Raw genomic sequence first — 11,708 nt, 5'->3', positions numbered from 1 at the left:
CGTGGAAAAACCCATTCTGCACCTCGGGGGCAGAGTGCCTGCGTGTTATCACAGCCGGGATCGACTTTAACAAGTCTAATTAGCATCTGGTGACGAGGGAAGTATTTAGGAAGTCGTTTGTACCTCGGTTTACCGTCATAAATACTTTGACACTCTTCGTTTGTTTTAGTAACTGGAGGAGAAGATGATGAGCGTGTCAGGGAAGTTGACTTTAAAAACTCTTGCCACTTACAGGGTAAAAATATATTTTCATCACTTCCACGCGTCGCCGTCGGCTGGCAGGACCGCAGCTCCTGTCGGGGAGTCCTCGACGTGCTGTCAGCTCCATGCAAATTGAGTTGATTTCTCCTCTTGGTGTCCAAATTGCATCACTTAGCTCCTGAGACGGTATGCAAGGCACCGCTCAAACATTCAGCCTCAGCTGTGTACGAAAGAAAAAGGCAGGGGGTGTGGGGGGCGAGGAATAAAGAGCACTTAATGAATAGAGCCGGGTCAGGGTCAGCGTGTTTCAGCTCTGGTGTGTTCTGATCTCTCCTTAAAACACTCGACGATGAGTCACTCTTACTTAAAGTCTCCCTCCCATTCAGCAGCTCAAAGCTCCGGCGGCTCTTAACTCCTCTCGCTTATCTCCTGCAGGCACGACCAGGCAGCCCAAGGAGGGAGAGGTCCCCGGGGTGGATTATAAGTTCGTGACCATTGACCGGTTTATGGAGTTGGAGAAGAGTGGAGCCCTGCTAGAGAGCGGAACGTATGAAGGTAAGGGTTTCGTCGAGTCACGCTCGTGATTTGCGGCCGTTGCTCTTTTGTGATATCCTCTTAATTTTTTTTGATGGGACTCATGCACCCCTCTCCCTCTCTCTCTCTGTGTGTGTGTGTGTGTGTGTGTGTGTGTGTGTGTGTGTGTGTGTGTGTGTGTGTGTGTGTGTGTGTGTGTGTGTGTGTGTGTGAGTGAGTGAGTGACAGCGGTTTGAATGAATGCTGAGACGGGCTCATCACTCCACGTCCTGCACGCTGCAAGTGTGCTTCCACCCATCCATCTTTTGGCTTTGTGGAGACGAGAGTGTCATCAGTCATGTAGGACACTAAAAGGAGTCTTCTGCAATATCGGAATGAAGAGAAGCCAGCACACACACACACACACACACACACACACACACATGAATGCAGTACCTTCAATGCTGGCTCTCTCTTGGCTCGGTCCTGAGCTGCAGAGGCTAATCAAAACAAACAGACACTATCAATCCCCTCTCTCCTGTGGTCAGACAGGCCCGAGGCTTGGGCTTTTTAAACCACTCGAATAAATGCAGCCCTCGGTCTGCCTTTAGCCGCTTCTAAAGCTCAGGAGACCCCCGCCATCATAACACACAGCAGCTAACTTTCTCCTCTCCCAACTGACTGCAGGAAGGACAGGGGGGGGGGGGGGGCGGCAGATGGCCAATTTAACGGTCGGTTTCCAGAAGCAGCGTTAGATCCTTTCAGCGATGGGAGCTGCCTTCCTCAGGGAGATGGAGATGAGAGCTCCTTCTGCGTGGTCACTCGGCCGCCGTGGAGCGTTTTATATTATTTTAATCATTTAAACGCCAATTAGATGTGGAAAGAAAGCAGAAGGGGTGAAATTTTAAAAGGAAAGCTGCATTGAGGAGCATTTTTGCCGTCAGAGCAGGAGAAAGGTTCTAGCTGGTTATTAGAAAGAACTGGAAGCTCGCAGGTTCACTTCCCGCTGCGCGTGTCCTTTAGACAGAATGAACTCCTGACACCTCATTGTTATTCCTCTGTGGGAGGAATTACGGTAGTACTATGTGAATACTTCTTTCTTCCCTTTCAATGGTATCCTCAATGTTTCTCAAACTTAGGAACACAGCAAGAAGCATGGCGGATCATTTCGCAATATTACAATATAGGTTCATGTTATGGCACATACTTCTAGAACCTTCTGTCTGAGAAATATCGTTTGTTGTCAATAAAACGTCAATAAAACAAGCCTGTTGTGTCCAGTACTATACCGCCTACGCTAGCTTTGGATCTGTAGGAGCTCTGATATGATGGTGACGCGCAGCAACAAGTTTAAATTGGTCATTTTAAATGTCTGGATGTATTAGGACTACGCCAGTCTTGTTACGGTTCAATTCATGAAAGCTTTTAATACCAATTACTTTAAATGTGTAAAGGCTGTCAAGTTGAGTCCAAATGCAATTTGAATACAATTACCCTCTGTTTAAAAGAATCAGAGTGTTGTTAACATGATTCAAACTGAAATGTGGTTTTGTTGAGCCCGGTGGGAACAGGTCTCGTGTATTTCGGCGGTGTTCTGTCCTGTAAGGGGGTCCATGGACCCCAAAAGGTTTGAGAACCCCTGAACTAGAGCGCTGTTGGTCCGAGCTCAAGTGTTTGTGTTGAACATATTTTACATCCTTGCTTAGAAAAGTAAGTGATTCCTCTAAATTAATTACGCCGTGTTAGCATCAGATACATCCGTCCGTGCAGAACGATGCAAAGAAGCAAAAAAAAAAACCGCTTTCCATTTTGATTTTCTATCTAAAAATATAAAAGCATCAAACAGAATGTGATGATCTTGTCTCTAAATGTTGTTGATTCGGCATTTCTTTGCCCGTCGTCATTTCTTTCTCTCAGTTTTTCTCTCAGAGAGTCTAGACGTAAATCAGTGCGGCTGTCAGATGTGACAGCGATTCCACCACTTACCCAAACTTCAAAGCAAAGGTTTCTGCGACGCTGCTGCGGGTGATTTAAGTTCACGCGAGGAACACTTGGACTTGCTCGTCTTCCTCCTCGGAGGCAAATCTTCAGGCTCGTTAAGGCTCCAGGATTTGCGTCTGTGGTTCGGGGGGCTCTAATCCCGACAGCCGCCCTAATCTTTTCACAGCTCCTCTCCTCCATTTTTCATTGCAGCCTTCATGTTCTCCACAACGTGAACTTGATGTTTCCAATTTATGTTTTTTTTTTAATCTATCTGGCTTTTCTTGTTCCCAAAACGGTCTGCGTTGGCCTCTAAATGCTCGAGGCCCAGTGAACACGCATTGTCTCCGCTCTTGAGTGGAGCTGAAGACATAGCTAGCAGTTAGTTCAGGTCTACTACTGCAGACCTGAACTGTGGCGGATGTCCCCTCAGCTGACTCTCTTTCTTTCATGCTCGTGGATTTAAAAAAAAAAAATAGCCTCAGAGACGAGTAGTGTCTGATCTTTTAAAAGAAAAGAGACAACATGATTTGGCATCTCACTCCAGCATCTGTGACTCAAGCACAAAACCCTGCTGCTGTTGTGTGAAAACCTCCCAAATGTCACATTTTGACTACTAGCTACTAGCTACTAGCAACAATATCTTATTTCACAAGCATGAGAGTTGTGTGCCTTCTTCAAGCCACAGGGAAACACAGAAACCTTTTCATTTGAAGGGTCAGTTCACTCGTAAAATTAAAACACAATGTCCCCCTGTGCAGACGGAATCGGTTTGATTTGGCTTCTGATATATCCGCTGCTATTTCTGCTGCCAGAGTGATACAAAAGATGTGAATGGAATTTAGTTTGTTCTCATTTGCAAAAATGACATTTGAAAAGCTTAATTAACATTTAAATGTCTTTCCAGAAACTAGTCACACGGTTACAGTGCTCTTAGCTGGCAGCATTTCTCCACCTTCTAGATGAAAATAGTCCACAGAAAGAACATGTTCACAGTGACCCTTAAAGTATAACGGAGAATTTATGTGGTTTTAACAATGACTGATGGAGACTGAGGGCTGCTGTCGGGAGACAAACGGAGGACAATAAAATGTAAAGTCGACGTAAAAGGCTGGAATGGGCTGTTGAGTCCGAGCCGAGTGGAAAACAGTTCCCAGAGGTGGGTCGTTGCCTCTGACCAAAGACCGAAACACAGAGATTCAACCCTATGTCAGAGAAGTGAGTGATTGATGTGCAGAGGAAAAGATGGCAGGACAGATCTATGCATGTTAAAGAGTCTCTGTGTTCGCGAGCGTTACTTCGCTTTGTGCAGATTTTATCGTTAATATTGTAAGACGTGCTCTTGAGCCCCCAGCTTGTGTGTTCATGGGTCAGCTGGCTTCAGCGTGGAGTTTGACGGGCTGTCAAGAGCCCCTCATCCTCCCTGTAGCTGGTGCAGAGGTGTCACCAACCGCCTCTACTGTTCCCATTCCCCTCATCCTCACTGTCTGTGATCTTCAGGCCTCTTTGTGGCTTCTCTCTCTCTTTCTCTTTGCATTTACATCGTGTGCTTTGGATTCATCTTTATTGCTCTGTGTTTTCCTTTAGTACAGATATATATATATATATGTAAATGCAGAGTTTAGTCATCGTGTGAGTCCTTGTTCCCTCTTGATAAAAACATATTGCCTTGTTACACTTTAGAGTAAAGGGAACAAGATGAGAGGAGTCTGCAGCCATGCTAGCAGCTTTATGAGGCTGTACTGAGGCACAAAGGTGCTAAACACGCTAACATGCTGATGTTTAGCACTTCAAATGTGCAACAAACAATGTAGATTGATAAAAGGCACTAAGAGGAAAATGATGTATGTTTGACTTTGGGGTGAAGCGTCCCTTTAAGACCACAGACACACGAAACAGACATGAAAGCAATAAGCACATAAAATGCCTCTAGATGTCCCACAACTCTTCCTCCTCTCCGTTCCAGATAACTTCTACGGCACCCCGAAGCCTCCGGCCGAGCCCAGCGCTCTGCTGCTAAATGTAACGGACCAGCTGCTGCCGGGCGCCAGACCCACCTCCGAGGGCAAGAGGAAGCGTAACAAGTCGGTCAGCAACATGGAGAAAGCCGGCATCGAGCCCCCCGAGGAGGAGGAGGAGGAGAGACCCGTCATCAACGGCAACGGCGTCGCCGTCACCCCAGGTCAGCCCCCGAACACGACCTCCGCGGTGCGCAGAGGCCCGAGGTCTCTCCGGGCAGACGCCTCGTCCGTGACAGCCCCGGGCCCCCGAGGTCACGCTCCGGGTCGGGGCCGATCCGATCCGCAGCAGTTCTTGTTTTTTAAAAGTCTGGGCAACTGGGGCTCCGGGAGCGGTTGCCTGGCAACAGAGACAGTAACAGATTGCTTTTACACGGTTTTTCTCTGGGAAAAAAAAAAAAAAACGATTTCATGGCAGATTATCACTTTTAATTGGCTGCACAAATATCTTTATGTGCAGTGTAACGGCATGTAAACTGTGAATTATAATTCACTCTCACACCAGACATGTTGTGATTAAAGCATCAGCGGCGTTTCTCTCGAGCATTCGGGATCATTTATTAGGTGTCATGATCGAGCACCAGATAGCCAGAGGGCGTGCACACGTACTCTATCGCTCTCCAGATCAACAGGAGCCCGCGGCCTCTTTAATAAACAACAAGGGACATTTTTATTAAGTGTTTTCTCTCACTTGTGATTCAGCCGTGTCCAAAGCGCTCTCTGTAAATCCTGAAAATAGGCGGGAGTGACATTTAGCAAAGCACGCCACGAGGCCGAACTTCTTGAGGTATAAATAATAGAGAGGGACCTTTCTGTGTGCTTCCTTGAACAACAGCATTCTGAACAAGGCGCTGGCTGAATACCAAACTGCAGTATCAACTTTATTTTTTTTATAGATTGTTTGGATATCGAAGAAGGCACACACACACACACTCTCACATGCACGCGCTTACACACGAACAAAACCCTCTGAGTGCATCCCGTGATCTCATGAAAAGACCATCATAAAAGAGGCTTTATGAGTTTGATTTTACTGATTCCAAATCCAAAGCCACGCTTTGGTCCTGTGACTTTCTAAGCTGGTGTTCCGCAGCCTCAGGACAAGCGCGTCTCTCACAGCAGTCACGACAGAACGGAGTCAGAGCGTCGGGCAGAAGGATGAGATTTTGGTTTTCATTCCGCAGGGAGCTCAAACAAGGTAGGACGCTTAATTATAGGGAGAAATACAGGCATGCAGATGCTAGTGTATGCTGTACAATATGGTAATAAAACGTTATTTATATGGTATCTTTCTAAATGTACTTACCAGAAGAAGAAGAAGAAGAAATTGCAGGCTTACTTTTGATGAATATGTAACAATAATACAACTTTATATACAATGTATGACACTTTTACTAATCGTCACTGAGTGCTTTACAGAATAAAAGAAAGGAAAGACGGACTGAATAATTAAATGCACAAAGTTATTTTAAAAACAAGATTTACCCTAAAGGTTTAGATGAATATGTAACAGTAATAATAGCACTTTATACTCTACAAAACCCCTTCTTCATGAGTGTTAAACGTTTATAGGATCATTTAAGTGCAGTAAATGAGATAAAAACATGAGAATTACAGGCTTACTGTTGATGAAAATGTAACAATAATACAACTTTTAAGACAATTATGACACTTTTCCTACCGTTAAAGAATGAAAGACAGGAAAGACACACTGCTCAATTAAACACACAAAGTTATATTGAAAACAAGATTAACCCTAGTTAATTACAACATAAAATGACTTTATATGTAACAGTAATAAAACTTTATGTACAGTATATGACACCTTTCGTCATGTTTATTAAGTAGAGGATAATTCAGATGCAGAGAATTAGATAAAAACTAGATTCACTATGAATGTCAAATTAAAAGATACTTGTAAAAAAAGTTATGAAGATTCCAAAAAGATTAAAAAATTTACAGAAAAGCCGATTAATATAATTAGATTTCCTCGGGTGAGTTATTCCTCGTGGTCCTGAGGGTCAAAGACCGTAGACTAGATATAAAGATGGACGACGCGTCTGTCAATCATGATTTATATCGCATCAAATAACTAATTAAAACCAAACTTATCAGAAAAAAATAACACTTGAACATCGATCAGCGTGATAACAACTACCTAAATTAACAGAAACCATCTTAACTTTTGCATTTGGCTCGTGTCCCAGCCGCTAACACGGAGGTACTTTATGACCCGTAGAGACGGAGCTCGTCGTGCTAGATATCAGCCTGTCGGAGGATCATCTTATTACCTAACGTCTACTGTAGCATCATGATGCTCATAGCTCTCTGATGCAGCCACATTCCAATACGACACAAGCTGCTTACTTACTTCCAGCCAGCAGGGGGCAATAAAGATCATTTGGCTTCACTTTTAGGGGAGCTTTCATTGCCGTCTATCTTTATGTTCAGTTTATAGTACAGTAACAAGCTCAGTTACTCTTCAGTCTTGATTTAGCACCACTGGGCTCTTTATCTAAGCATCTCAGCTTGCCCAGTGCCCAGTTCTTATCTGCAGTTACTCCCAATGATGCAGATGACACCCACCGCACTCCTTCGCGCCGAGAGAGAAAATGCTGGAAACAATTTTGAACTGATTCCTATCGGCGGTGTTGGGATGCTCAATAACTCTATGCCGTGCAGTGAGGCGTGTTTGATCCTAAAGTGGGCTCAGGAGGAGTTTTTTTCTCTGTAGATGGACAGAGTGTGGGCTGACCGGGAGAGCTGAAGGGGAATCAATAGAGCGCAGCAGGCTCTGTGATCTAAGCAGATAGCTAGCTCGCTCTTTTCCCTCCCATAGATTATCTCTCAATCCTTTCCTCTCATTCGTCCCTTCTCCACTTCCCTCCTGCAGCGCTCGTCTGGGAAGCACACACACACACACACACACACACACACACACACTTGGCATGTCTTTCTCTTTCTTCCATACACACCATTTCTCTCTCTGTGTGTGAATGCGCAGCCACAACTCAAACTAGGGCATCACAGCCAGCGTCTCTCTCCATCTCTTATTGTCTCTAATGCTTTATTCGTCTTTCTGTCTTGTTAACCTCCATCGTTCCCTCTCCTGCCTTCACCTCCCCCCTGCCTCTCGCTCACCTTTCTCTAATCATTCCTTCCTTTTTACTGTCTCCATCCTAACCCCCGACTCTAAATCAGTCTCCTTCTCCCTGCCTCCCACGTCTCCGCGTCCCCGCTTCACCCTCCCTTGTCTCTCACCCTCGTCATCCCCCCCTCTCCTCCCCGGAGTGATAAAACTGGTGTCTGACGCATTCCTGCTCTCTTGTCACCTCAGAGTCGAGCGAACATGAGGACAAGAGCACGGACGCTTCGGGGGACATCGCCCCGCAGAGCATCCCAGCAGAGGCCCCACCTGAGGCGCCCAAAGAAGACGGACAGTCCCCGAAAATGACGCTACCCAAACCAGAGGACAACGACGAGCTAGGGCCACTGCCGGACAACTGGGAGATGGCGTACACAGAGAAAGGAGAGGTGTACTTCATAGAGTAAGTGTTGTGGGTACATCAACTGTAACGTTGATCCGGGACTGTCGTACTGTATCACTGATGAAACCTGGATATTCTAGTCTACGGTGTTCATAAAAAGATATAAATAACTCACCAGATGGAAAGCAATCTTTTTAAAGCAGCAGTCAATGATTTTTATGGCCACCTGGAAGCAGCAGAACAAGCTGTAAACACAACAATGACATATTGCCATCTTATAACGTTGATAAGGGGAACGTGTTAGCGAACTGTTGCCTATTTATGGATACAGCAGACGCGGAGCCACGTTAGCGTTCGACTCATTCCTTTGCTGCAAATGGAAGTGATGCGCTGAGAGTGAACCAAAACAGTGAGCTAAAAGATGCTGTTAAATATTGATTAGTGCCGCTTTAAAGTAATGAAACAAAAAAAGACTTTGGGTGGTGAAAAGTAACAGCCATGTGATTGTTCCCCAACAACTTTGCTTATGTTCCAGCCTTCAGAGATCGCAACATGAGTTAGTATTTTCATTCTCCAGTAACAGAATTAAGTTAAGAGTTACTACATTAGGGCTCGGTAACATCTAAATTTACTTCTGTATATTCCCTTGTGTACACACACACACACAGAGGCCATAATTAATGCTGGGTGGTTTAATGAGATTTAGAGGTCCTTAGAAATACCTTGCTGCACAGAACTCTGTTAGCTCTTAAGTTGAATTCATTGGAGTTGTTAGCTTTTTAACAGCCGCAGTAAAACCGCGGAGGTGAGTCTTTGTTACTTAAGCGTAATGGAGTAGCTGCGTGGTGGTGGTGAGGGAATTATCTGTTCATGGACGTGGACATGTGTACTTGTGCAGCATTAATTAACGTAGCCGTAACAGGAAGTTCTGCTATTAGAAATATTTTGTTTTTTTTTATTGCATCAACCGATCATTCCAGTCATTAGGCTAAATTTCTCCGTAGCGTTGATTGAATCCCGGCGCACTTGAACGCATCATAAACTGTTAGAAGCTGCGCGGCAACACCAGCCTAAGAAACGAAACAGCTGTGACACCACCACCGCTGCTCACCATATGTCTCCTCCCCTAAACAGACAAATCTCATGCTCCCACACCCATCAAGCACATTACACAACTAATGCCGTTAGCCCACTGAATTTGTAGCTTCCAGTTTTTTGTCTGGGCGTATGTGATGCCGTGCCAAAGTGAAAGCAGCCGCCAAGAGGATGCTCGCCTTCGACTGGCCTCCGTACAAGATCAATTTGTTTACCTGCAGCCCTTGAAGTGAGGCGGCTGAGGAGAGGCTCGGAGGGAGATGGAGGTGGAAGGAAAAGAAAGTGACAGTGATTAAAAATAGTAAAGATTGGGGCGGGAAAAGAAGGTGAGTGGGAGGACTAGATAGATGCAGTAGAAGTAGATATTTATACTATAAATAGTAATGTATGGCAATAGAAGAGAGGAAGGAAGAGCAAGGAAACGAGTGAAATGCTTTGGAGCAGAATCAAAAGCAGCGCTAAACAGACTTTACCTTTCCTTGAACTGCACTTTATTTGGCTCTGTGTTTGGCGCGGGCCTTAAGCTCCCACTTTTATCCATGTTTAGGGATGGCAACGTCCGTCTGTTGGTCCACTATTTTGGTCCAGATTTGAATTCCCCAAAGTTTTCTTCTAGCGCCACCATTAGGTCAACGTTTTGGAGACATGTCTCAACGCCATGGTGCCACCACGAGGTTGACATTTCTGTTTTTGGGTGAAATAGATTACTGTGAATTTTGAATTTTGTCCATGTTGTGTAAAACTCCTTCACCAGGACAACTTTATAAAGTGGTACTATATGAGATGTTGTGCTTTCAGCTAGTTTTCAGCTCTGCTTTGGCAAAAAAACATAATTAACGCAGCTCTAACATCTGTATAGATTCATATTTTTGAGCTTTGTTGTTGTTTTCTTACATAGATTGTTATTCCTGTCATTAGTGCATTCCCATGATCTGTCTGCTTAACAAATTCTGTTGGTTAATAAGTTTAAGTTAACATGTGCAGACCTTTAAAGTGTTGAAAAGAACAAAGATACCAGGACGCTTCTTTACGGGATCATCTTCCTGCGTCTCCTCACCTCAGTTTCTTTACCGCTGGCACTTTGTGTGCACCTCCCTACTGTCACCATGAAGGGAGGCCATTGTGGCTCCACAGCTTCAGTTGAACTGTGGAGGTGCATCGGGTTTCCCTGGCACATCATAACTGATCTAGATCCAGCTCTCTGCCTGAGGCTTTGGATGAAACTGCCAAGCTCACAGCTGTTCCCCTCCATTACTCCCTCAGTCCCCCCCTCCTCTATCTTTTCCTTCACCTTCCCCTCCCCTCCTCCTCTGCCTGCTAATGAGACACAGTAAGCAAATTAAAAGTATTGATTGCCATTTTGTTAACTTAAAGCTTTTTTTTTTTGTTTGTCGTCACCTTTTTAGAGGTAGGCACACAAGGGAGTCTCATCTTTCCTCTCTGAAATGATTCTCCGGCCGAATTAAGAATCCACCGACCTCCTTCTCTTTTTCTGCCAAGTCTCCTCTCTCTCGCCATCTATCACACTCCCTCTCACTCTCTCTCTCTCTCTCTCTCTCTCTCTCTCTCTCTTTCTGTCGTCTCTTCACAGCCACAACACCAAGACAACATCGTGGCTGGACCCGAGGCTAGCCAAGAAGGCAAAGCCGCCCGAGGAATGCAAAGAGGATGGTGAGTACTGCGTCTTTATCTTCTATTTTTCCTTTCCTTCTCATTTCCTTGCTCCTCGTGTTCATACATTTTAATTGCACAAGTTCCCCACAGCATAAATCTTTCAAGGTTTAAACCTTTGCCTGTTGATTTGACGAGATGCATAGTGAGATGATTTCGTACGAGACTTCAGTTCATTTGAGGGACATTTGCCGATTCTTGTGAGCCGGCGAAGGATTTTTTTATTTTTTTTTAGGAGTTATGCAGTGAAAATGTTGGTGTGTGTGTGTGTGTGTGTCAACACCCGTCGCTGGGGATAGGAAGCCCGGTGATATGTGTGTTTAAAGCCCGGGTCCAGAGAGAATGGAGGTTACAAAGACTTCTTTATACTCAGGGAGATGTGGAGTGTCCTTCACCCGCCCACGCACACGACAAACACACACCAGAAAGAAAGGAGAAGGATGAATGTCAATGCAGCGGGTTTCTAGACGAGCGTACATAAATACGAGTGTGTCATCTATCTCTTTCGCCCTCACTCCCACTCCCCACTTCCCCATTCGTCTTTTCTTTATGTGTGCGACCGAGAGGAGATATATCGCCTGAGTTATAGACGGGGAGGTAGTGGAGCTGAGTAGGGCTGGATTTTGGAGATGGACAGAGACAACAAATAAGAAATGAGAGAGAGAGGGGGGGGGGGGGGTTTGTGTGTTTTTTGTGAGTCTGAGTGAGTGTTTTGGTGTATGTCCATGGTGGGAGGGTGGGG

The 11,708-nt window shown here is 45.1% G+C and overlaps 1 protein-coding gene across 12 annotated transcripts in view; it reads left to right on the top strand.

Annotated features, from left to right (window-relative positions):
• The first annotated feature begins 676 nt into the window (after nucleotides 1-676).
• The window catches only part of magi2a (membrane associated guanylate kinase, WW and PDZ domain containing 2a), a 65,458-nt gene continuing 54,426 nt past the window's right edge, over nucleotides 677-11,708 (top strand). For all 12 annotated transcript variants that reach the window (XR_013767606.1, XR_013767607.1, XR_013767608.1 and 9 more), the window contains exons 1-4: nucleotides 677-756; nucleotides 4,661-4,876; nucleotides 8,050-8,260; nucleotides 10,887-10,966. Coding sequence is in view for 9 of the 12 variants with exons in the window: in XM_079183863.1 (XP_079039989.1) it covers nucleotides 708-756; nucleotides 4,661-4,876; nucleotides 8,050-8,260; nucleotides 10,887-10,966 (556 nt within the window). In the remaining 3 variants the exon portion in view is untranslated. The remainder of the gene's footprint in view (nucleotides 757-4,660; nucleotides 4,877-8,049; nucleotides 8,261-10,886; nucleotides 10,967-11,708) is intronic.

This window comes from Pholis gunnellus, assembly GCF_910591455.1.
Source record: "Pholis gunnellus genome assembly, chromosome: 22".
In the NCBI taxonomy this organism is placed as follows: Eukaryota; Metazoa; Chordata; class Actinopteri; order Perciformes; family Pholidae; genus Pholis; species Pholis gunnellus.
Note: the sequence above shows the minus strand (reverse complement) of the source record. Positions and strands in the feature narration are given on the sequence as shown.